A 23,060-nucleotide genomic window follows, 5' to 3' on the forward strand; every position below is an offset into this window, starting at 1 on the left:
CTGCAAAGCGTTTTGACCAGTGACCTTAGTTGGTATTGCTGAGGATTACAGATCCCCAATGCAGTTAATAGCACAGTAGTATGAAGAAAGGCAGTCAAATCCTAATTGTGTGCTGTATGCCCAAGAGGGATCCACAGGTCCCTTTTCACCTCAGCACGTATAATCCTAGCACTGCACCTAGTAACATTTGACTACCTATCTAGCCATAACTTACAGAATTATAGAATCTGTAGAGTTGGAAGGGAACTTTGAAGGTCATCTAGCCCAACTCTCCCGCAATGAACAGGGGATTTATTTCAGGTTGCTCAAAACTCCAGTCAGCCTGGCCTTGAATGCCTGTAAGGATGGAATATCTACAGCCCATGAGCACCCTGTTCCTCACCTCCCTTGGCCTTCTGGTCACACTTCTTTTGATGCAATCCAGGATACAGTTGACCTTCTGAGCTACAAGCGCACATTGCTAGCTCACATTGAGTCTTTCATCAACTGACACCCCCAAATACTTCTCCTCAGGGCTAATCTTATAACATTATTGCCTTCCAGCTGAAGGCTGCCAAGTGTGGCTCTATGTGTTATGTACTTCTTAGAGAAAGTGTTCCTCTTCTGCAACAGCCACATCTTCCCGAGCTTCCCCATCAAAAATCTTTTAGCTGTTCTGTGCTTATCCATACGCTTAAGATAAACCACTTTTCCCCAACAGCCATCCTAAATCTCTGAGTGTTTATTTTGCATAGTCCCTCAGTGCTGATTCCTACTTCATTACACATTCCCAAACAGGACCCCTTGATGCCAAGACCCAACTTGTATCTACAGGGCAAGGTGTCTGCATGTGGGTACACCACACTCTTTTGCCTCAGTGGGAGAGTTTACATGGCCAGACTTCAGACACAGGTTTCAGCCCATTGGCCCAGCCTGGCCAAGACTTCCCTAGTGTACTCCACACTCCTCTGCTGTCAGACTCCAGGTATCGATCCCTAAGTTTCCCCACTACAACCTGGTCTTTGCCAGGTGCCTTCTCCCAGGTAAACTTCTGTGCATCCCCGCATTCTCCTCACTAAGATAAAAAAAGCTTCTTTTACATACTTCCTAGTAAGCATTTCTGCAAAACAACAATTCTCACCAGTGCCAGACATAAGCAGTTGCAGCGCTAGGACACGTATTTCTCTCATTTTTCATAAATAACACTTAACTCATTCTGCTTATTCCAAATTCTATCCGAATTTTTTCAAATTCATTTGCCCTCAAAATGCATAGATATAAACTGCAGGAACAACTCATGTTGCATCTGCAGCTGAAAAAACTCTCTTGGGCTCCACTTCTTCCCTGCGGATTGGCAATGGATCAGCACTTGCAGGCTCCCTCAGAGTCTGGATCTTACACAAAATCCATCTTCTCACTGAGTCCTCGCAGTGTCTTCACATGCTTCCTGTAACAGCCTAAAAGAACATCCAGAAGGGCTGTGAGATGAGAGTGGATGTAAGATGGGCCAGCTTCCAGGTGATGATCATTCCTACCTCCTAGTAACAGTCTGCAGCAGCCTTGCCAGTTGCTGTTGTACGTCCCTAAATATAGGAAGGTTTTAGGCTTTGAAATGTGATGGAGATGATTAAGGGTTCTTCCTTTTAGGGATAAAAGTGCAGCGACATTTCGTGGAAGCAGTATATCACCTTTGAGATCACAGCATGCATTGTTTTAAAAATAAAGAACCACCACAGAAACAGAGGAAATCAGCATGCAGGTTATGCTCCAAAATTCTCCTGAGTGAAGCTTCAGATGTGCTCTGCTGCAATCACCCCCCTTGAAGATTATTTCAAGGCTGTACTAATATGTGGATCGTGAGTGTGTGACTGTTACCATGGGCACATATCTAATCAAATGGATGCTAATTATGTCTATTACCCAATTTGGCACTTGGAGAGTGCTTCAGTGATTATTCTTCTGCTTGTCTGAAAAATAACATGATTATTCAGTAAGCTGCATATGTTTTAATGGTGCATTTTTGTTCTTTGATAGGAAGCTGTCTAACTAACCGAAAGTGCTTTTCACTTGCAAAGGCATAGCTAATATTAGCAACTGGACTCTATTCATTACGCTTAATAACCTAATAAGTATATTTAAGAGACTGCTATGCTCAGTTACCTTCAGAAAGCACTTTATCATTAGTCTCTAAAAGCAAAATGATCTCTTCTTTACAAGGATGAGAGCACTTATAAAACTTCAGTTGAAGACCATAGATTCCAAATACAACTCTTTTTAAAAATAGATTTAAACATTGATAATTGCCTTTAGCTTTAAGATTGAAAACAGAGTATTTACGTAAGTCTTGAATTTATAAGAGAAGCAAGAAATTTTTCAAAAATATGTCAGAAAGAAGCTGGTGATGCTGATGTCCACTGCCTTTTGCCAAACTTATGCCCTTCACAGCATGAGAAAAAAAGATGTAAAAAATTGGCATTTCTCCTGCACTACCACAATTCTCCTTGGCAGAAACAGAAAACAAGGATTTTCCTGTCAAAGGAAGGATGTTGCCAGCAGGACAGTGGGATAGGTAGTGATGGAGGCTGCAGAGCTTAGCCATGCTTTATATCATCCGAGACAAGACAGGAGCCTGTCAGACCTGTGTCAATGAGAGTCTAGCTTCTAGGGACATGAGATGCAAGCAGCATTTCACTTCTCTATCTTTCTGTCAACTCTTTACTCACGTAATCTTCTCTTCAGTGTATTTGGGAAGTGGACAGAAGAAGGCCCTCCCCCCCCCCCCCCCCCCCCCCGAGTTCTCCCCCAGCACATTTTACTTTCCATCCCCACTCTGCCTGAACAGCCATGAGGAGAAGGCCACGCAGCACCCAGGTTCTAGCAGTCTCTTCATTCTATTCTTCTGTGCACAGGAAGGACGACACAGGGAGAAAGGAAGCTTGTAAATCAGTGGATGACCAGAAGGACCACCATCTTGTGTCTTTCTTCCCACGATAACTGGAGTGTGCAAGAGACAGATGTGCAAAAAGTGTAGCTCAGATGGCAGGTGTGGGAATGAAGCAAATGACTGAACTACAAAGGGACTGGCATAACTGAATAGAAAAAACACAGACCGTGAGGGTTCTAGTTAAAACTAACAATAGGAGAGTGCAGTCTCCCAGAGATGATGACAAGTGAATAAGGTCATGGCAAGAAGGAGGAATTCCCCATGTGATGCCCAGAGAAGAGATTACCAATACAGCCATATGTTGTGGCAGGTTGGCTTCGGGTAGATTATTCTGAAAACCCTAAGAAAACCCATTGGTGAATGCCTCTCTGATCAGCTGCTGAGTTCAACGAGGACCTTCTGCCCTTGCCCCTTCAATGTGGATGAGTGAAAGGGGTGAACAGCCCTCAGCCCATGCCACTTGTTCACAGGCATCAGCATGGTATCTATCCCCAAACACCAGAGAGGTGATCCGCAAGAGCAAGACTGACTTAGGGTGGGTGGGGGATTGAGAGGTGATGGTCCTGCTCCTCGAATGAGAGTATGATTAGAGTTTGCATGCCTGTCGCTGTAATCCTTATCTCAGATGTTATTTGCATATAACTGAATAATTAGTAATGAAGTAGAAGCTGGAATATTGGTTTATGTGATAGAGTGAAACTGTGTCATTTGATATTCTCCATGCTGGTTGCCACTCAATTCAGCCCATAATCTCTTTGCTAATAAATCCTTAGGTTCACAGCTTTAGTTGCTCTGTGCCACCAGGCACTATGAGGCTAAACAAGGCCTCCCCCTATCTCCCAGCCCCTACATCATTAAAATTAATTAAACTGTTCTGTAGTACCCAGGTGTCAAAAGACACCTGGTCAGTCTCATTTCTAACCAACTATGGGTGCAAGGATGGCAGCAACAGTGGGGCAGCCTGGCCTGCTCCCCAGACACAGCAGGGAGCTGCCTGCTAATCAGTGTTCCCCAGCCACAGGTCAGCATGCCAAGCTATCCGTGTTCCCCTGTATTTGTCATTTTCCACCAGCCTCCATTTTCCTCCCAAGTCTCTTTGGTGTACCAATTAATCCAGAGGGTTTTCATTTACTCAAGCCGTCCAAACCAGCACTATGCTAATACCCCACACAATCACTGCCAACAGCTCATAATACATTTTAACTGCTCCTTGGCCTTTGATGTGTTAGCCTTCTGGGCAACATTATCATTACCCTTTATATATCTCTGTAGGTGAACCCAGCACTGTACAGCAGCTTTCATACGCTAACTGTGGGCCAGGGTTTGTCAGTACCTGCAATAAAATGTGTTGTCATAGGAATTATGTGAGAATTGTGCTCTCTTTGCTGGTAAAGCCCAAAACAAGCTGCTGACCCATAATAAACAACAACACCATCCTGGGAGATCTTATTTTCAAAGGGGATGAGCAAAGACAGTGAGGAGTGGAACAAGCCAGTAGAAGCCTTTACCTGGAAAGCAATGCTGATAAGAAACCACAGAGGTGGTGAGGACTTCTGGTGGGGTCTGAGCGTGGACACCATGTCAGGGAAAGCAGGTAGTGATCCCAGCACATGTGAATGCGTTGTAAATAAAAACACCTCTTTAGCTGAAGCACCAGATACAACTAAATTCAGGAAAATACAAGGGGCAATTTGTAGGGAGCCCGGGGCATGCATTCTTCACAACTTTGAAGCCATTTACGGTTTTGAGGGCTCTCTTAATGGAAATAGTTACAATTGCATTTTTCAGGGAACATAAATCAGCATGGGTGGCGTCAGGCTGACAATTTGGAAAGGCGCTCAGCCCAGTTTGGAAACTGTGAACACATCCAAAGGTCTGAAAGCTTCGTCTGAGTTCACACAGGTTAGCCAAGGTTGGCTTACAACGTCCACAAGAATCACAGGTGCTTACAGTGGGTGGGTGGAGAAACAAGCTCCCTAAAATAAGCTATTTCTGTGGAAAACGATGGGTAACTGATGTTAACATGGGAGTGCACAGTGGAAGTGAAGTAACTTCTAAGGAGAGCTGTCAAAGTTAACACAACAAAGTCGAAGCCTGGTACTGCATCCCTTATCCCAGCCAAGCCACAGCACCCAAACTATCCCACTGACTCTGTCCACAGCTCCCCAGGCCTATGGCCATGCTACAGCTACACAGAAAATCTCCGTTCACTGTTGCCCTCCCCTGTCCTGCAGTCCTTTGTGGCAGTGCCTCCTGTCCTCCTCCACTTCCTCAGGGGGTATCATCTCACTAATAAGATGCTATCCACCTTCATCCCCATATCTAGTGAGAGAAGTGACTGCCATTGGGGTCACTAGCAGCCCTCACACACAGGGAGGGTTTCAACGCTCCTAGTGCCAAGCCTAGTTTCAAGTAGTGCAGCAGGCCTGAACAACAGGCCACCACACTGAGGCAGCCAGAGCCCAGTGCATGCCCAGCACCACAGCAAAAAGCACTAGGGGGGAACAGCACTCAAGTACAAAAGGAACAGGCCCTGAGAGTTCACTGTGAAGAGCCGCTGACATGCACAGCTAGCACTGAGGAACGCAAACTGTGCTTTCTAAAAATATAGAAGCGCAGTGCCCAAGGGACAGCGGCTCAGTGCAGAAGGCTGGCTCCTCCACCACATCCCTGTGGGGCTCTAAGGGGGCACCCACCCTTCCCATGCCACCCAGAGCAGCCTCGTGCAGTAGGCTAGGAGATGCTCATAATCACAGATGCTGCAGAAGGCCACAGGCTGCCGCCATGCTGCACTAGTGAGCTCAAGGCTGTAGGAGTCCCTTCTTTCACAAGCCCTCAAGGGAGGCTGCAGCCCTCCAGCCGATTCTGCAGGAGGAGATGGTTCTCCCAGCTGAGATTTGGGTTTGCAGACATGAAGCATGTAGCCAGACACACCTACATTGGGTATGCAGCCTATCATCTGCCACAGGGACAAAGATAGCCTTTGCCTGTCCTTTCCAAGCCCCCAGAGAGGGCAGGTGGGGAGAACTCCCCAGCCACCCAATGCTGAACAAGAGAGTGAACCCCAGCACCACCTCTGAGCCCTCAAGAGATTCTTGGCAACAAGTCCTTCCTGCCATCGCTCTCCTTGGGTCAACTGGAAAAGGCTGGCTGGCCCACACATGCACCCAGGGCTCCACAGGACTCAGCATCATGCCCTGTAGAGGTGCAGTCCCACCCCACACAGGAAAGTGCAGACACAGAAAGCACCCAGTTTACAAACACAGAAACGGTTAAAATAATGGATAAATAAAACTTGCAGTACAAAAGCATGTACATTTCTGGGCAAAGAAAATCATCCTTTCCAGCACTGCCAACCCCACATACTCTAAAATTGTGTGTCAGGCTCCAGAGAATCACAGCTTTAAAAAAAAATCACAAGGGTTTTTGTTCTGGTTTTTAAAGAAAATTATAAATGTTTGAGCTTTTCCTAATTGCACTCTGGTTTCTTGAACTTTATGATCACATTTTTTTTTTTTTCAAAACCTTTTTTCAAATCCCTGAAGGCTACAAACTTTTACATTTTTATTATAAAATAAAGTTGAGAACCTCACCTAATGCCCAGAGCTTTGGGGCAAACAGCAAAGATCAAAAGGCTTACATTAAAACTAGAAGAATAGGAAATAGTGGAAATCTCAAGAATGAAAGACCTGCAGTGTACATGCCTCTTGCCATTTTTCTCTACTGTTGCACAAAAGAGCTTTTAGAAAATATTTCACTGTTTCAATAAACATCCCATTGCTTAAGTGCATTTTTGCCAACTTTAAGGGAAGGTCTTCAGCTTTTGAGAGCAACATTGTTTGCAGTCAGCAGGCACAGAAAAGTTAACAGAGGCTGCTGCTCCAGGCTATCAGGGACAGAGAAGCATGAACATCTCAAGAGCATGTTGTCTGTTCTGCATTGCTATTCAGGGAGTGGGGAAGGTTCAGAACCATTATCCAAGATCAAATCCGACCCAACCTTCAGTCTTCTGCATGTTCTATACTGGCTTTGCCAAAGAGAAACTTACTGCCAAAAATAGGGCAGGTGGATACCATCCAACTTTGTTTCCTCACTTCCTGCAGCACTGAAGACCTGTCATACGCCTTTCCAGGGATACCTGGACTACAGCTTAGATAAACTGTGATAAGTGTATCAGTCTGTGGAGGATCCACTGATCCTCCAAGATTAAAGGGCAGCCTGAGTGTGGCCTCACTAGCAAGCCCCTTTAAAGAGTAGCAACCTGATTATGGATTGCTGTCTGTGAAAGAACGTGATGCTCTCTTGTGCACTGGTCTTGTTAACTTCATTTACGGTAACACTTCCTGAAACATCCCCTTGTTGAGATAATGGCTTCCTTTGTTTGCTGCCAGAATGAACAAATGGAAATAAAAACATGCTGCTAATGATTGTGTCCCACTGTAATTAAAGCAAGACAAAAGCATTGCAATGCTGGGTTTGGCTCACAATTGCCTGGGTGCTTGGACAAGACCTAGCACAGGAGGTGTCCGCAAGAGCAGCAGCAACCAAAAGACAACAGTGCCCAATTCAGCCAGGGAACTCAACTCCATGTGGCTTTGGCCAGCCAAAACCTCAGCAAAACATCCAGGAAGACAAGGAATGCATTTGGAGAATCAGAATACTCCTCTCCTCAGGCTCCAGCATTTAATCTGGGTATTTATTACTAGGAGCAGGAAGAAACTTCCTCACTGAGCTGGTTACTCCACAACTGTTGGGGATTCACCTCCCTCAGCTTCCACACATGGTGGCCAGAGACAGGACAGAAGATGGATGTGCCTGACTCCTTTAACACAGTCAAGACAAGGAATGAGGCTCTCCTTTCCTTCTGAGCAGATAAACAGGCACAAACCAGGCAGAGATCAAGCTGCTTCTGAGCTCACCAAGAGGAAAGCTGCAACAGGGCTGGCAGCCAAGGCACACAGCTTTGCTGGCATGCAGACCAGAAGCCAGTAACTCAGACTACCCCACAGTGCTTGTGGGCCTTAAGAGCTGCAAAAGGTGAAGACAGATGGGGAAGTACACAAACAAGGTTTTCAACATCCACTCGAACTCTTTGTGGTCCATTGACATCAATAAGAAAGGACATCTCAGTTTGCCAGGAGGCAACGGGACTTCAGCATGACAGTGCCCTGAGCTTTCCTCACATCGAAGGACACATCTTGACCTCATCACACTGGGCTTCCAGTCTTCTCAGTATGGCATCAAGGCATGGTGAAACCCAGTACCACATCTCCCTTCAGAGTCTTCATTCTCACCACTGCCAGGAAGCAAACATGCCTTCAGCACCTACCTGTAGAGGTGGAATAAGGGCAGAAAATTGTTTTGCAATATCCCATGGCACAGGGGAGTAAGGAAGTAGATCCGACTCTCTCCTCACAAGCAGACAGCAAAACCCACTGCATGTCCTGCCTTCTTGATCAAAGAAGTTTAAGACAAAGGGAACAATGTAAGTGGGAGAAAAAGAAACACTTTTCCAAAATCTAAACTGAAAAGGAAAATTACCATGTCACTGAACTTTAAAAGCCTGCCCTGTAAACTAACATACCCCACTATGCTTTCTCACTAAAGACTCTACTTTTTCCCTGTGCTAATGGTCAATGATACCACATGCCCTCCCAGTGACTTAATGCTGTTTCTCTGCTGTAGATTTGATTAGGATTCTTTAGCATCATCAAGCATCCAAACCTAAGGAAACTTTTCTGTAGCTAAGCAGCGTTATGCTTTATTAAGATCCAATTGCCTCAGGTCCTTTCTCCATCCCACACAGGAGACAGCGAGAAAGCAGGGAGCAAGATCTAGGCTGACCCAGGTCATCTACAAGTCTACAGCAACCTGAAAAAATCCAGCTGCAAGATGGGGGTTGGATATTAGGGAAAACTTCTCAGAAAAAGTAACGAAGCAGTGACATAGGCTGCCCAGAGGTGTGGTGGAGTCACTGTCCCTGGAGGTATTCAAGAGGAAAGTAGATGTGGCACTGAGGAACATGGCTTAACAGTCACGTTGGCAATGAGTCAATGGTTGGACTTGGAGATCTTAGGACTGTTCCAACCTTAATGATTCCACGACCTGCTCAGTGACCTTCTCAGCCCTAAGCCGTATAAGTAAGTGCAATATGGATGCCAATAGCTCTGACTCATGGGAAAATCTCTGCAAAGTAAGCTTAGACATACCCTTCTTGAAGCACTTACTGTGCCTGTGGAAGAGAGAAAAGACTGATCTTCTAATACATGCAATCTACAGCTTTGCTGAGAAGACTGCAAGAGTAAGAAAGAACAGAGACATTATCTTCAGGCACCACAGTCAGTGATGCAAGGATGCCAAAGCAGCAGACAAGAAGCAAGAAAAGATGCAAGCTCCGCAGCAGCAGCACCACTTTCACCCTTATTAACTCAGTAACTCTGAAGTATTAACATGGTCCTGCAAGGTCAGGTACGCACTTTGACACAGCTCTGCTTTGGACTGCACTACTTATATATCAAATCAGAAAAGCTAATTTAAAAATATTTTTTTCAATATGCCTACTTTAAGCCCATTCCAATTTCAGCCCGACCATCAGAAGTGGACACAGCAGAAATGTCGCAGATACTGAGGACATCAAAACAGGGTTAAGGAGCTAGAGGTTATAGGGTCAGCATGCTGAAAAATGATTTGCCCAGATCTGTTCACAGGGGAAGATTAAAGTTCTCACACGGCTTCGTTGATGGCTGGAGCACTATGTCAGCAGCTTGAGGATGAGCTCCATGTAGCATGACCTAGGCTTTGCTAACATGACATTCCATTGACGCCTGCAAAGGCGCTGATGACAGCAACAGGCTCTCCTACTACCTGGGCAGATTAAACCTATGGAGTTAGCACCTGAGCACAGAGCCTGCCCCAAAGAGATTTGAAAAGCAAGCTTGGATACAAATGATGCACACTAACCTCAGGTTAAGACAAAATCATCCTTCAAAGGTGAAATGCATCTACAACTGGGAACTGGGGAACCTTCTGTGCCCCACACCAGCCCCCCAAGCTCATATCAAAATGGCTTGTCACCTGACCTACAGAAAACACAGCATTTTCTGAAAACTCATAGTCCAGCATATGTCTGAAGAACAGCAGACAATGCTTTCTTCTCCCACAAAACCAAGAGCAATAATCAAAGCTATACAGATCAGATTCAGACTTAAGGAAGGTCCCGATGGTCGACCAACAGCATTTTACCAGACTGAAAGAAATCTAAGCTGTCAAATATTCATGAAGATGTCTTTTACATCTGGTCCCTAAGGAAAAGAAACAGTCAAGACTGTTCAAACTAGCGGGTCAAACTAGGCCCGCTAATTACATAGTTAACAAGTAACTACAATAGACAATAAATAATATCTCCTTTCCCATGGGGAAAACAAAACATCATGGAAACAAACAGGCTTTCTACAGTCTGTGCAATTCCCTCCCACCCTTTGACTTGCCTTTGAAGTGAGCCTGCTCCAATGCTACCCTTTCTGCAGGCAGCAGCAGCAAGCCAAGACATCCATGCACAGCCAGGCTTGCAGGTTTCAGAGGAACAATTTCTCTGGAACTCACTACACCCTTGAGGCACAAGCAATGGCCACCAAGTTAGTTTTTAAAATGACTCCCTTAAAATGGAGAAGGGGTGTTTTTCACTGCCAAACAACTGAAGCACACGCTCATACTGACAGTGCTGAGTGCTCTGTGGGCCCCCACTAGACATGAGGCCATTAGGAACATTGTGGAAGGGTGTGCTTTCCCCTCTGTTGGCTGCCTAAAATAAGTGTCACCAACCCAGACAGATGCTGGCGCTGCATCTCAGCAGGCACTAATTTAGCCCATACGCAGTGTTCTTACATCATTTGTTCTGGGCAGAGCTTAATTGCAAAATTAATTATTTTCCTATCAAACAATTGTGTAAGAGAGAGGTCATAGGATTTTTTTTTTTATTTTTTTTTTTAAAGCCTGATGGATGCTAAATGGAATTTAAATATATATAAATAACTTTGTCTCTTGTTGTTGACAAGAGAAGTGCTGCAGTGGCAGACAGCCAGCAAATGCCCAGCACTGGGACACAGGGCATAGCCACCAGGAAGGCCATACTGCTGGCCACTGCAGGGCATGGGGAACTGGGCTATTCATTGCAGGATGCCAGCACAAGAGAGGCCGGTCAGTGTCACAGATGGCAGGCCCCAGCAGTGCAAGAGACCTCCAGAAAGTGCTGCTGGCCACTGGGCCAGGTGTTCTCCCAGCCCTGTTCACTGCCAACACATCCATGGATCGGGCATGGACACAAGACAGCACAGAGGAGAGGGGAAAACATCCCTCACCATGGCATCAGGTTACAGCTTCCTCAGATAATAGCAACTTGTGCCTGGCTCTCAGTGGCCCTGCTTAAACATTGGTTTGGCCAGATCACAGCTGCAGGCCTCATCACACATAAGCCTCTGTGATCCTGCAAGCGATTTCTATCTCAAGGTGAGGCCATTCAATTTGTCCTCATCTTTTGCCATCTATCAGAGCAGAATCAGACAAACAGACTTAAGTACCACCCCAAACACACAATTTTCTTTGCATTGAGCCAGACCAAACCACAGGCAGCAACTGCTGGTCATTCAGCCCAGAACCCACATCTTGCACATTCATGAACAAGCCTGGGGAAAAACAACATTTGAGCAGATCAAAAGGTTGAGAAGGAAGCATAAAAGCAGATCATGTTCTGCTTTAATTATGGTGGAGACCACTAGAGAAAAAAATTAAAGCTCATCTTGTTTTTAAAGAGCCAAATGTATCTGGAATTTAATGCTTAACCAGGTGGGCCGTATCACCCAAATTACAGAAATGAACTGTGACCTTGGGGAGACACAGGTGGAACAAATCAAGGCAAGGAGTGATTTCACCTGCAGAAACCCTCCTTCTCCAATCCTGACAGGCACAATTGTAGGGTAACCCTCCCTTGGGACAGGCTGCTCCAACCCTTTCACCTTGCTGCTGGCACTGATCCACCTCTAGCAATCTCTGAACAACAGGACAATGCTGGGCAGGATGAAAAAAAACACAACAGGACTATATGAACACTAGAACTGGTTCTGGTGCTAGGGTGGAGTCATCTGCATCCAAATCTTACAGGAAAAGTAGCTAAGCACATAACTGTGCAGCAGGAAAACCTTACCAGAGCGAAGCATGAGACACCACAGTCACACTTCAAGCTGTGGGCCAACATAGTGTGGAATCTGGCACAAAACAAAACACCACCATTTTTATCAGGTACATCAGCTGCAGTACAGCCTTTGGGCAACAGCTGGGCTGAATCCAAGTTATGCTAAGTTCCATAAAAACCATAGAAGAAATGACAGTCCCAGCTGCAAATTAGAAAAGCACAGCTTGGCTCCCCACCCTTGAAAGATGCGCCCAATCCATTTCCCATTTTTTAAGCAAATTGATGAAGTTACATTACAAAAAAAAAAATCACAAAGCAGTGATGCCTTTACTGTCTTCTCCATTAAAATGGACAACATAGTTCACTTTAAGCTCCAGCAAGGGGTCTGTCAACTTCTATATGTTTTAGTTTTAAATATTACCTTTGGTGCCTCAGGCTCGTTAAGCATCCTGTGAAGCCCAGCATATTTTGAATTTAGGAGTATTTGACACGATAATAATAAAAAGATCTGAGAGACGGATCAGATGAGGCTGGGCTGTTTTGAGGCCTTTCATCCTGAGAGCGATCTGGCTCTGGGCATGCAACCACTGCCCTCATGTGGTGCGAGCTGGGCAGCACCCGCCAGGGTGAAGTCATTGCACCCCGTGTTCCACCTCTCTCCTCATCTCTCCCTTGGTTCCGGGGGTGTTTCCTGGGAATCAATTCTGACTACTGGGAACCAGCAGGGGCGTTTGAAGAGCAAACAAGTAGCAGGCGTGTTTGTTTGGTTTTAATTACAGGAGTAGTAGAAGAATTCTTCTACAGTTCCACAAAGAAGAAGAAAAGGTGAAAGCATTTCAATGCTGTCATTTTAAAAGGCTAAGCAGGTAGGGAAGATCTGGGTGCCACTAGGCAATGGCACTTCATAACCACTGAGCTACTTGACTTGACTTTTGACAGCATTCAGAGCACAATTAAAAAGTTAAACACAGTGAGAACAAGCATTAGGAGAGCGGTGGTGAGGAAAAATGTGAAGGGAGAGAGGAAGAGAGGCAATTGCTGGGCAGCTTTCTCCTGCAGCTCCTCAGAATTCCCATGAGTCTTGCCCACATGTAAGACCTGGGCAGCACCTGTATTCTCCTGGGAATCTTGCAGCTGCCCAAAAGAAAATGAATCACACACAGCACAGCAGGACATCTTCTCTCACTCACTCGGCAGCACCTTGTGCCACACCGCTGTCTTCTCATAGCAATGCCAGCAGGGCTGCACAAGATGCCATGGACACACACCCACCCCAACAGCTCCCAGCACAGCTCTGTCTCACCGCTTTCTCCTCTCCCAACCTCATCAGGGATGCCATACCAGGCTCCAGATCTGTTGTCAGCACCTTTCCAGCCTGACTCCCAGCCTAGAAAACCAAGTTCCCAACCCAAAGCCTCTGGTTAGAGCTAACGAGGGAAATTATGTTATCGTGTTTTGGGGATGCTCAGAGAATTAATTCTTTTATGCAGTCAAAAAAAAAAAATCTCAATGGTGCACTGACAAGAGGAAATCAGAAAAAAGGGATGTGCTTTTTTTTTTTTTCCTGAGAAACTGCTTGGAAAAGGAGTTAAGTATCTTCCAGCCTTCCTACAGAGAGGTTGAGGAATGGCCAGAAGCATAAGCATTTTACAACACCTGTTAATAACGAAGTGCCCGTATGCATCATGTTGTCAAGCATTGGTTCAGCAGTACCTTGTGGGCAAGAGCTTTTCTGCCCATCATTACTACTTCCAAATGAATTTCTCACCCACTTTGATCAGCTTTGCCCTCATATTCGCTATGAGAACAGATTCTGGAAAAGGAGGCATACAAAGTAGGAGCTGTACAGGCTAGCAGATGCATTGCTGAAGTGAATGGGGCTCTCATCTGGCTTGTGGTGGGACTGAAGGTTTGAGATTGTGACTCATGCAGTATTGTTTAAACTTCTGAACCAGTCCCATCCTCACCTTGTCAGCTGCCTACAGCAGGGATGAGCTGAATTTATCTGTCATATTGCTGCTCACTCTGTCAAAGCACCACCGTGTGCGCTTCATATTTAGTTATAAGTATTTCATAAGTACTCTAAATATACCCTACACATACTCTATATGTACTTCATATTTAGTCAGAGGATATAACTCTCACAGAGAAGGGAGCCTAAAACCCCATCCATTAACTGTATGCCTTCAGTCACCTAGATTTCAGCCAGAACCAAAGTCCCATTTAACACAGGTACCTGTTGTAGCACAACAGAAAGCAAAATAAGACTGCATAGAAGCAACATCCAAGGCTGCAGCAAGTAAGGATCTGCTCAGACACCACAGCAGTGGGCACAGAAACAAGAGAAAGAAACCGCTTACTTTTGGAAGGACTGTAAGGTCCTTACACCAGCAGGGATTTCCAGATGAGATGCATCTACCTCCACCACTAACCCTTAAATGAGGCCTCGAAGGATCCTGGCTCCATCCCTTCTGGTCACTCAGGCATACACTGTATGCAACTGAGCCCCCCTCCCCCCCCCCACCCCGGGTTGGCCCTGCCTTCTCACCAGGTGCTCAATCACTGGTTCAGGCCATGACTCAGTATTTCCACTACACTTGTTACTATCCAAGCACACAAGGACCAGCTGACATGAGGTAAAGCAGGTAACCATACACTTTGTGCTACTGTCAATGCCTTTTTTCTTCCTACAGGATAAGGTTTCCTCCTTCCACACTTTGTAAAGCAATCCAACATCTGAACTATTATGAACCATTGAAACCTTCCAATTCCCAAAACTGAGTCATCTGCTGTAGCAACTGAACAGATCAATACAATGGTTAAGGTATTAAAAAAAAACACGTGCTGACAGAAGAATCAGCACAACAGAAATGCACAACAAAAGAAGGGAAGTAGATTGCTCACCCATCTCAGAAGATTCCAGGTTCACAGGAGAAAGCTTCACCAAGGACAAACCTCCAACCAGAGATCCTTCCCCCAGTGGCACTCAGCCCTTAAATGGGGTCTGAGAGGTGCAGCCAGGCTCCACCCCTTCTGGTCACACAGCTAATTGCCTTCACCTGTGCTCCCAGGGCCAACTGATCCTTTTCCCAGGTGCTCAATCAGTGGTTCAGGCCATGACTCAACAGTTACCATACACCCACATTATCAGCCTCTCTCAGCGTTTGACTCCAAGATCACATGGTACATGGATATAGTGCCATCATAGTCAAACAAGTCAAAAAAGCTGATTCATGTAACTGTATTAAAAGCTAACTTTTGGGACAAAGAAAGTCATTACCTTGCAAACGAGTAAACAAGCTTGATAGCTACTTGAGCCAGACATAAACACACACGAGGCTCCTGGGTGGTCTATGTGACCAAGGTCCATGTGACCATGTTTTTGCACAGGTATAAAAGGTTGCAAGCACATACAATAAAGGTCTTTGTTCTGCACCAGTAGTGGAGTCTGTCACTCTCCTGCCACAAATTGCGCCCAAACAGGGTCCCTGTATCAGTGTCAGCCTCAGGAGATAATCAGCTCTCAAGCTGACTGGTGGCAAGGAATTAGGTCTGCTGAAAGGAAGTTGGTCTCCAAAAATTACTGAAAGAAAGCAAAAATCAGGGGTGCTGAGAGGAAGCATGACCCAAGGGCTGCTGAAAGGAAGTTGGACCTGAAAACTGCTGAAAGGAGGCAGGACCAGGCTGCACTGCTAGAATCACATCAACAGGACAGAGGTGAGAAACAGGGAACAATGGGAACAAGTATAACAAAAGTGCAGGAGGCAGCTTGCAAAATAGTGGAAAGGGTTTTACAGAGGCACCACGCTGAAGAGGAAAGCTTCTATTTAAGGTGACTTTTGGTGTGAATCTCTTGCAATGTAGAAGGGACTGCAATCTGTGACACAGAGACGTGGGACAAAGTGGGAGCAAGGCTGTAGGTTGCAGCTATGAGCTCGGACTCTGTGACTAAAGACCTCTTGGGTCCCTGGAGATCGGTATTTGAATTGCTAAAATGAGGAATCCACTGTCCCAGTAATGCCCACCACTCCTCCTGTGGTGGAAGCCGCTGTAAACGATCTTTAGACCTCAGGCTAGCGAGCCTGAAGAAGGAACCAGACATGCACCCTCCAGATCCATGCTGACATCTGCCGTGGAATCCACAAAGAAGTGGAGTAGGAGGGGGCATTTTGACACGGCTCAGAGATTGCATTCGGCTCTCACCTGCGCTGTAACTTATAGACCTAATAGGCACCCAAGATGGGAGGGCATAAGCTTCCGAATTATACAAGAGCTCAGGGAAGCGATTCTTGAATTCAGGCTGGGCTCCCCCTATACCAGTAATCTGTCGAGTTCTGTTATGAAAAGTTACACTTTGTCCTTGTGATTGCAAGACCTTGGCACAGCTGATTTTAACAAGTACTCAACAGATGATATGGATGGGCTTTTGGAGAGAATCTGCACAAAAAAAGGTGTCCTAGTGGAAACTATTGGAGCTCAGCAACTCCAAGCAGAGCACACAGACCCTGAGCCTGTGGCTCATTCACCACCACAAGAGGAGGATCAAACCTCCAGGCTTGGTGATCATCAGCGCATAAGAGCAGGAGCTGCTGAAAGCTGCTGCTGAGACATAGGCTGGTGTTTGGAGACTCACTCACTCCAGCTGTTGGCATTGTTGCAACATGTTTTTCTGAACCTTTTAGCTGGAGTAGCAGTTATTCAGTGCTCCAGAAAATCTTAAGATAGGCCTAACAACACTGAAAGTATGTCTGCGTTCTAAGTTGGAGAACAGCATTTGCTATAAAATGACATGAATTCATGTGCAGTAGATTGGCAGTGTAGGAAATTCTCTCTATTTGGTTGTATAATCCAACTTGACTGGACAAGTATCTTCTGGTGTCTAAGAATACAGTGTGTATATTTACAACTGTATGCCTTACCTACACCTGACGGGGCAAGAGCTACCTGTTGAAAACTCATAGGTTTAGTTTGATGGATGATATCAAGGTTTGTGACCGTGAGTCTGAAAGATCACACAGATTTGTGTGTTTTTTTGGTTGCTGCATGTTCGTTGTTCAAATTAATGAAGTAGGGGGAGTGTTGGGACAAATAAAGTCATTACCTTGCAAATGAGTAAAGAAGCTTGGCAGCTACAGATGTAAGCACGCATGAAGAGCCTGGTTGGTCCATGTGACCAAGGGGTTTTTGCACGGGTATAAAAAGTTGTAAGCACGTACAACAAAGGTCTTCATTCTGCTCCAGCAACAGAGTCCATCACTATCCTGCCACAGCTAATGAACAAGAACTCCATAAGAGTAAAGGGAACAGGGAAGAGGTCCGCAGAGGCCCCACAAACCACCCCCTGCCCCACCACACTCTGCTGATCCTCCTCCCTTCACCCTAGGACCTGATCTTAGGATCCAGGGGTCTCTTTAAAGCTCTGTGCATAAATGGATTAGCTTTGGAAAGCACTTCGGAAGAAAAAGTATTTGTCATTTGTTTATCATTTCCAAAGAACTGTCCCGTAATGCAGAGGAGGGTCTGATAAAAACAGGGATTGCAAGCTACTGTCTTTGTCGGGATTAACTCACAAAGCATTAAAATGCAGGACCAAAGGATACCACAGAACTCACACGCCAATTTAAAAAATCCTCTTCTTCCTCCAGAATGAGGACTGACGCCTCTAACAATTTTTGATCCACAGCTTGGTGTGCCCTCACACACACGCTTGCCCATTTTTGATGGTTACGGCCATCTTTAACATTTCGTACTCTCTGAACAGTAAGTTAACACTTCAGTAATTCAAACATTCAACTTTTTTCTATGAACTCTCTCAGGCTTCTCCTCACCACACCTCTCCCATCAGAACATAAGCACCTGAAAGATATGGGTAGGGAAGGGCACAACGTGATGTATTTTAAGAAGTTTCCCCCAATGCCCAAAACACACTGCAACCACTTTGTTACAGATCCATCTACAAATATTTTCTCTGTCCAACTACATCAGGCACGGTCATAAACACGTGATTAACAATGAGAATAAACAAGAAGCACAAACATGTTTCTTTAAACTTTATTTAAGCTGTTTAATTGTTAAGTATCAAGAGTTAGGGTGCCTCATAGAATACTATTACCACAGGGCAGTGAAATGGGCATTTTCTTACTGCAGTTCAAGGCGTATTCAATGAGAAGTTTTTTAAAATGAAGTTTTATTACCAATACTGTTGAGCACTTAATCTGCTGACCTATAACTGAAACAGTGGTTCTAAAGCACGAAAAAAAAAAAGCTCTGAAATAAAGCTTTATGTACAGCACATGTAGAGCTCTTAGATGCCTAAAGCCGTTAGTTTATTATCTCACATTAAACTAGTATTTGGAATTGCTATTCACAGTTGAGCATACTGATACCAGATTCCTCTTTTTGGAGTAAAAAAAAATTTAAAAGTTGTCTGCTTTAGTTATAAAGAGCTCTGGCACTATACACCAACTATTCACTTCAGACATTCACAAAAAATGTGAGCAAAAAAAGGGTTATCAAAAAACATTTAATACAATTAGTCAATAACCCTCCCCACCATGGTCCACATCTACAAAGATCCCGCAGCCCCCCTCCCCCCGCCATCCTCCCTCCCTACCCCATCCAAACCCCTTCCCCTCAGAAAGTCACATACTTACCATGAGTTTTAGCAAGTATGGTTTAAAAAAGGGCCCCCAGGGCAAGTCACTTATAGTTCAGTTGCCACTGTCAACGGATCTGGACCTCGATCTAGACCTCTGTCGATCCACAGATGATGGGGATTTAGATCTACTGGAAGAGCCACGCTTCTGGCTCTTCTCTGGCATTGGAGATCTGCTAACTGATCGAGACTTGCTACGGCTCCTGCTCCTTGACCTGCTGTAAGATTTGCGGCTTCGGGAACGGGAACGGCTACGAGACCTGGATGAGCTTCTGCTACGAGACCGCGACCTGCTTCTGGACCTACTGAGGAAACAGTGAGCATCGGCGTTAGCACTACAGCAACCACGCAACCTGCTGTCTCCAGTTCTGTTGTCTGGTCATCGACTTCAAAGCTTTCTTAATTCACCATTAGTACTCAACAGACATCCATACCTGTGCCTTTTGCTGCCTTCAATTAGTTTGATTTTTCTTCCGTTAATTTCTTTACCAGAAAGCTTTTCAATAGCATTCTTTAAATCACTGTAAGAGGCGAATTCAACCACCCTACAGAAATTCAGAAAAAAAAAAGTCAACACAGCTCACTACTACAAGTTGTATTTTTGAAATGATACAATAGATAAATTAAGAAGTATTCTGGGAAGAAAAAAAAATTGAACTGCTCGAAAAACATCCATACTGCTTGTAGTCATCCTGCATTGTATACTCAAGCACAAATTCAAGAATCCCCCTCCCCAGCTACCACAGACTGCATGTCCTGCATGTTTAAAGGGAAGCTAAATTAAGCCATGAATTCCAGCTACTGAGCACTGGAATAGCCAGCTTCCCTCCCCAAGCATCTATGTAGAACATGCAAAAATTACTCCAAAGCTTTCAAGAGAATTTGAGGCTTACCCTTCATTTAACTTAGGTCTGTGTGCATCTGCAAAGGTTACTTCCCCAGCTTGTCTCATGAAGTCTTTGAGATCCTAACACAAGACCAATAATGTTATGCAAAGAAATGAAAGTAAATACTTACATATATATCTATATACAGTTGCTTTTTTTTTTTTTTTTTTTTTTTTTTTTTTTTGCTTTTTTGTTGTTGTTGTTTTATATACATGTTATTTTTTAAAAAGAGCAAACAAAAATGACTATTGGAAGGGAAAACATTAGATAAATTACAAACGTGGCAACTGCCACACTTGTACTCTATCGAAATTGAATTATCTACATCAGGGCACGAAATAAATGAAAAAAGCATATTGCTTTAAGCAAAATGCTAATAAATGTCTTCTTAACATTAAGGAAAATTAAATTAGTCTATGAAGGTTAGATAGATTAGAGAAAGAGAAATCTAAACAACACATTTGTATATATTTATGTTAATACTGGACTGAGTGCAAAATATACCCATATACTTTTGTGCTATTTCAGTCTCCATTTATATTACGAGTCTTACACGCATACGGAATTACAATTACATAACACCATTATTTTGTGCCCCATATGTCATGAAAAATATAGTTTACTTTACCTTTATTAACATTTCCCTAGGCTAGCCAAGCAGCAAACTGCATTAAGCGACCGGAGATACCGTCATGATTTATGCCCGACTGGCTCTTCGCCACCCACTTGCCGAACACTACCCAGTCGATGGAAGCCATTAATCGCACCGCCCTCCCTATTAGGAGTCTAGTGACGGATCCAGACATTCGCTATGCTTGATGTTACCAAGGACCACTTTACTGCGATCAGGATTCCAACGACCACCTAATTTCGTATCTTTCAACTCTTTTCGACCAGGATCTCTTATTCGGAAGCGTTACAGGAAGAACAGCTCTCAACTTAGGAATCAGATCTCGTTAACGCTCTGGGATCGCTGCAATGTGGCACTTTAAGGAGTGCATCGATTACGTCTAGACCGGCAAACACAGATCTAGAGGTGGCCAAGTGACATTGTAGGAGCTGACTGGAAAGTCAACCAGGCCCGACCAAGAGTGACCAAGACAGAACGATTAGGATAACCCACAGGCACTCCTCGTCATAAGGCCAACGACACAGATAGGCTGGCAAATAAAGGGTTTAATATGTGGTTAAAATGGATTTAAAAAACAAGAAAATAAATAAATATACTTCCTCAAATATATACATTTATTATTACAAATTATAGTTAACTAGTTTTCATTTGAAACATTTAATTTACATTATTAAAAAATACATTAGTTACATAAACACTTTAATAAATTAGATTTAATTTTAATTAATCATTTAACAAAGTAATTACATTACATACCCATTAAATGAAGTCAAAATAGTTAATCGTGTTTTAACAAACCTGCCAGCTGACTCGGGACGACAGATTTTCTACTATGAGGCGGTTTTCTGTCCTTAAAGGCGGGGCACTTCTGCGGGGAAATAAACAGTTGAGACTTCTGTTTGCAGACAGCACAGCCACAATTCACATTAGCAAGGCCAATAGCTGGCGTGAGCTCATCAAGAACACCATCACCAGTATAAAGTGCCCCGAGCAGCCTCAGACAACATCGTGTACTTTGAGGGTACGAGAGCAAAGGAGCTGAGCATTCTGCACAAGCTCTGCAACTCTCGCTACCCCGCTGTCCCGTCGCTGGTTGTTAGGAAGGCAGGTGGCACCAATCGGCGCTGTGCTCCACCTCAAGTTCCCAGGTCAGACAAACCCAGAGCTGTTATGGCAGACAGCGCCAGCCCCGTGCAATACACACCTCCTGTCACTGCGTGGCCGGCGGCTGCTAAAGCGGTCAGAGTACCTCCCTCGGCCTCTACCCCTAGAGCGTGCTCTTGCATGCTCAATAGTAACCCTGGAGAGACAAAGAGGAAAGGAGAAACCAGGCATCTGTATGCTTTTACACATTCCTCGTTACTGGGAGAAAGCCTACAGTGGGCTTTAACAGTACTGCTAACAAACCACAACTCATAAGCATATGACACAAAGCGAGTCGGTTCGAAGCAGCGCATGAGATGGGGCAGCTCACCTCTCACTGCAAAGCTCTTTTCCATCCAGCTCATAGACAGCATCATCCGCATCTCTCGGATCCTCGAATTCCTGCAAACCCACCGTAGCAAACACAAAATACATAAGTGCTCAAGAACTGGCACACGCAGCGGCTTCGTGGAAACGAGAAATTCCGCCCCACGGAGCCGCTCGCACACCGCACGCCTGCGCGACACACCCCGCCTGGGGCGGTAAGGGGCCCGGGACAGGGCGCACTCACCACAAACCCGAAGCCCCTCTTCAGGTCGATGTCCCGGATGCGGCCGTACCCCTTGAAGAACCTCTCCACATCCTTCTCCCTGGCGGCGGGGTTCAGCCTCCCGATGAAGACGCGGCAGCCGCTCATGGCTGGAGGCGCGGAGCTCGCTGCGGGAGACGCCGTCAGCCCCGACTCCGGCCGCGCCCGGTGACTCAGCACGGCCCCGCCCCGCGCAGCCGCTCTCCGCCCGCGGCCGGCCTCGCCCCCGCGGCGGCCCAATAGGAACGAGCCGGGTGGAGTACGCCCCGGCCCGCGCCAACGGGAGCCCGTTTGCACCCGCGTAGGCCCGCCCGCGGCACGGCCCGCCCTCCTCAGGGCCGCCGGCGCATGCGCGCAGGCCCCAAAGCGGAGGGAAGAAAAGCGAACGCTATCGCTCAGCCACAAAATGGCGGCGCGGGCCGCACCCAGCGGCGTGAGGAGCCCCTGGTGAGCGCGGAACAGCAGAAAGCGGGCCCGCCGGGTGCCCCGCGCGGCAACGGAACTCCCTCGGCCGACAGCCCTCCAGACCCGGCTACCCTCCGCAGGGAGGCTGCGCGCCCTCCACCCCTCACGAACCTGGGCCGCGGATGCCGGTGCGTGCAGTCCGCCGGACACTGGCAGGCCGATGCTGCGCTGGCGGGTGGCTTCTGCTCCTTGCGCGGCGGCTCGCTACCGACTGCGCTCCGCCCCACCGCTGCGCCGCAAAATGGAGGCGGCTCCGCGTCCGGGCCCCGCCCTGCCCGGCTGCGGCACCGCGCGGCGATTGGCGGAGGCGCTTGGCCACGCCCCCCGAGAATCTGGGTCGGGGGGGAGGCGGGCCGGGGGCAGAGCCGCGGGCCGCTGTGAGCAGGTGCGGCTGCGCCCCGCCGAACAGCTGAGATGGGGGCGCAACTCCTCAGCCCGAGGGCACGGGGTGCAAAGCTGAGCGTGCCGTGTCGGCTGCAGCTCTTGCCTAACTTACAAAAGGGTGCGGAAAACGTCGATAATAAGAGGAAATTATTATATATATTATTATACAGGAAAGAAGGATGGACCGGGTTCCCCT

General features: G+C 46.1%; 2 protein-coding genes across 4 annotated transcripts in view; both read right to left on the reverse strand.

Annotated features, from left to right (window-relative positions):
• The window catches only part of SMOC1 (SPARC related modular calcium binding 1), a 165,946-nt gene extending 150,846 nt beyond the window's left edge, over positions 1–15,100 (reverse strand). Inside the window, exon 1 of the mRNA XM_048949787.1 lies at positions 15,015–15,100. The gene's annotated coding sequence lies outside the window, so the exon portion shown is untranslated. The remainder of the gene's footprint in view (positions 1–15,014) is intronic.
• Positions 15,101–18,145: 3,045 nt separating this feature from the next.
• Positions 18,146–22,737, reverse strand: SRSF5 (serine and arginine rich splicing factor 5). Of its 3 annotated transcripts, none has more exons than XM_048949789.1 (8): positions 22,592–22,737; positions 21,998–22,143; positions 21,758–21,828; positions 21,488–21,583; positions 21,082–21,151; positions 19,659–19,732; positions 19,200–19,310; positions 18,146–19,067 (listed from the first exon to the last, which is right to left on the reverse strand). In XM_048949789.1, exons 2-8 carry the CDS (start codon positions 22,121–22,123, stop codon positions 18,821–18,823), a joined length of 795 nt encoding a protein of 264 aa, XP_048805746.1. In that variant the 5' UTR covers positions 22,124–22,143; positions 22,592–22,737; the 3' UTR covers positions 18,146–18,820. The 3 variants fall into 3 exon arrangements, with proteins under 3 accessions (XP_048805746.1, XP_048805747.1, XP_048805745.1); XM_048949790.1 differs by having other exon boundaries at positions 18,146–19,070; positions 21,082–21,148; positions 22,592–22,736; XM_048949788.1 differs by having other exon boundaries at positions 18,146–19,070; positions 22,592–22,735.
• Between the last annotated feature and the right edge of the window lie 323 nt (positions 22,738–23,060).

This window comes from Lagopus muta, chromosome 6 (genome assembly GCF_023343835.1).
Source record: "Lagopus muta isolate bLagMut1 chromosome 6, bLagMut1 primary, whole genome shotgun sequence".
NCBI classification, from domain to species: domain Eukaryota; kingdom Metazoa; phylum Chordata; class Aves; order Galliformes; family Phasianidae; genus Lagopus; species Lagopus muta.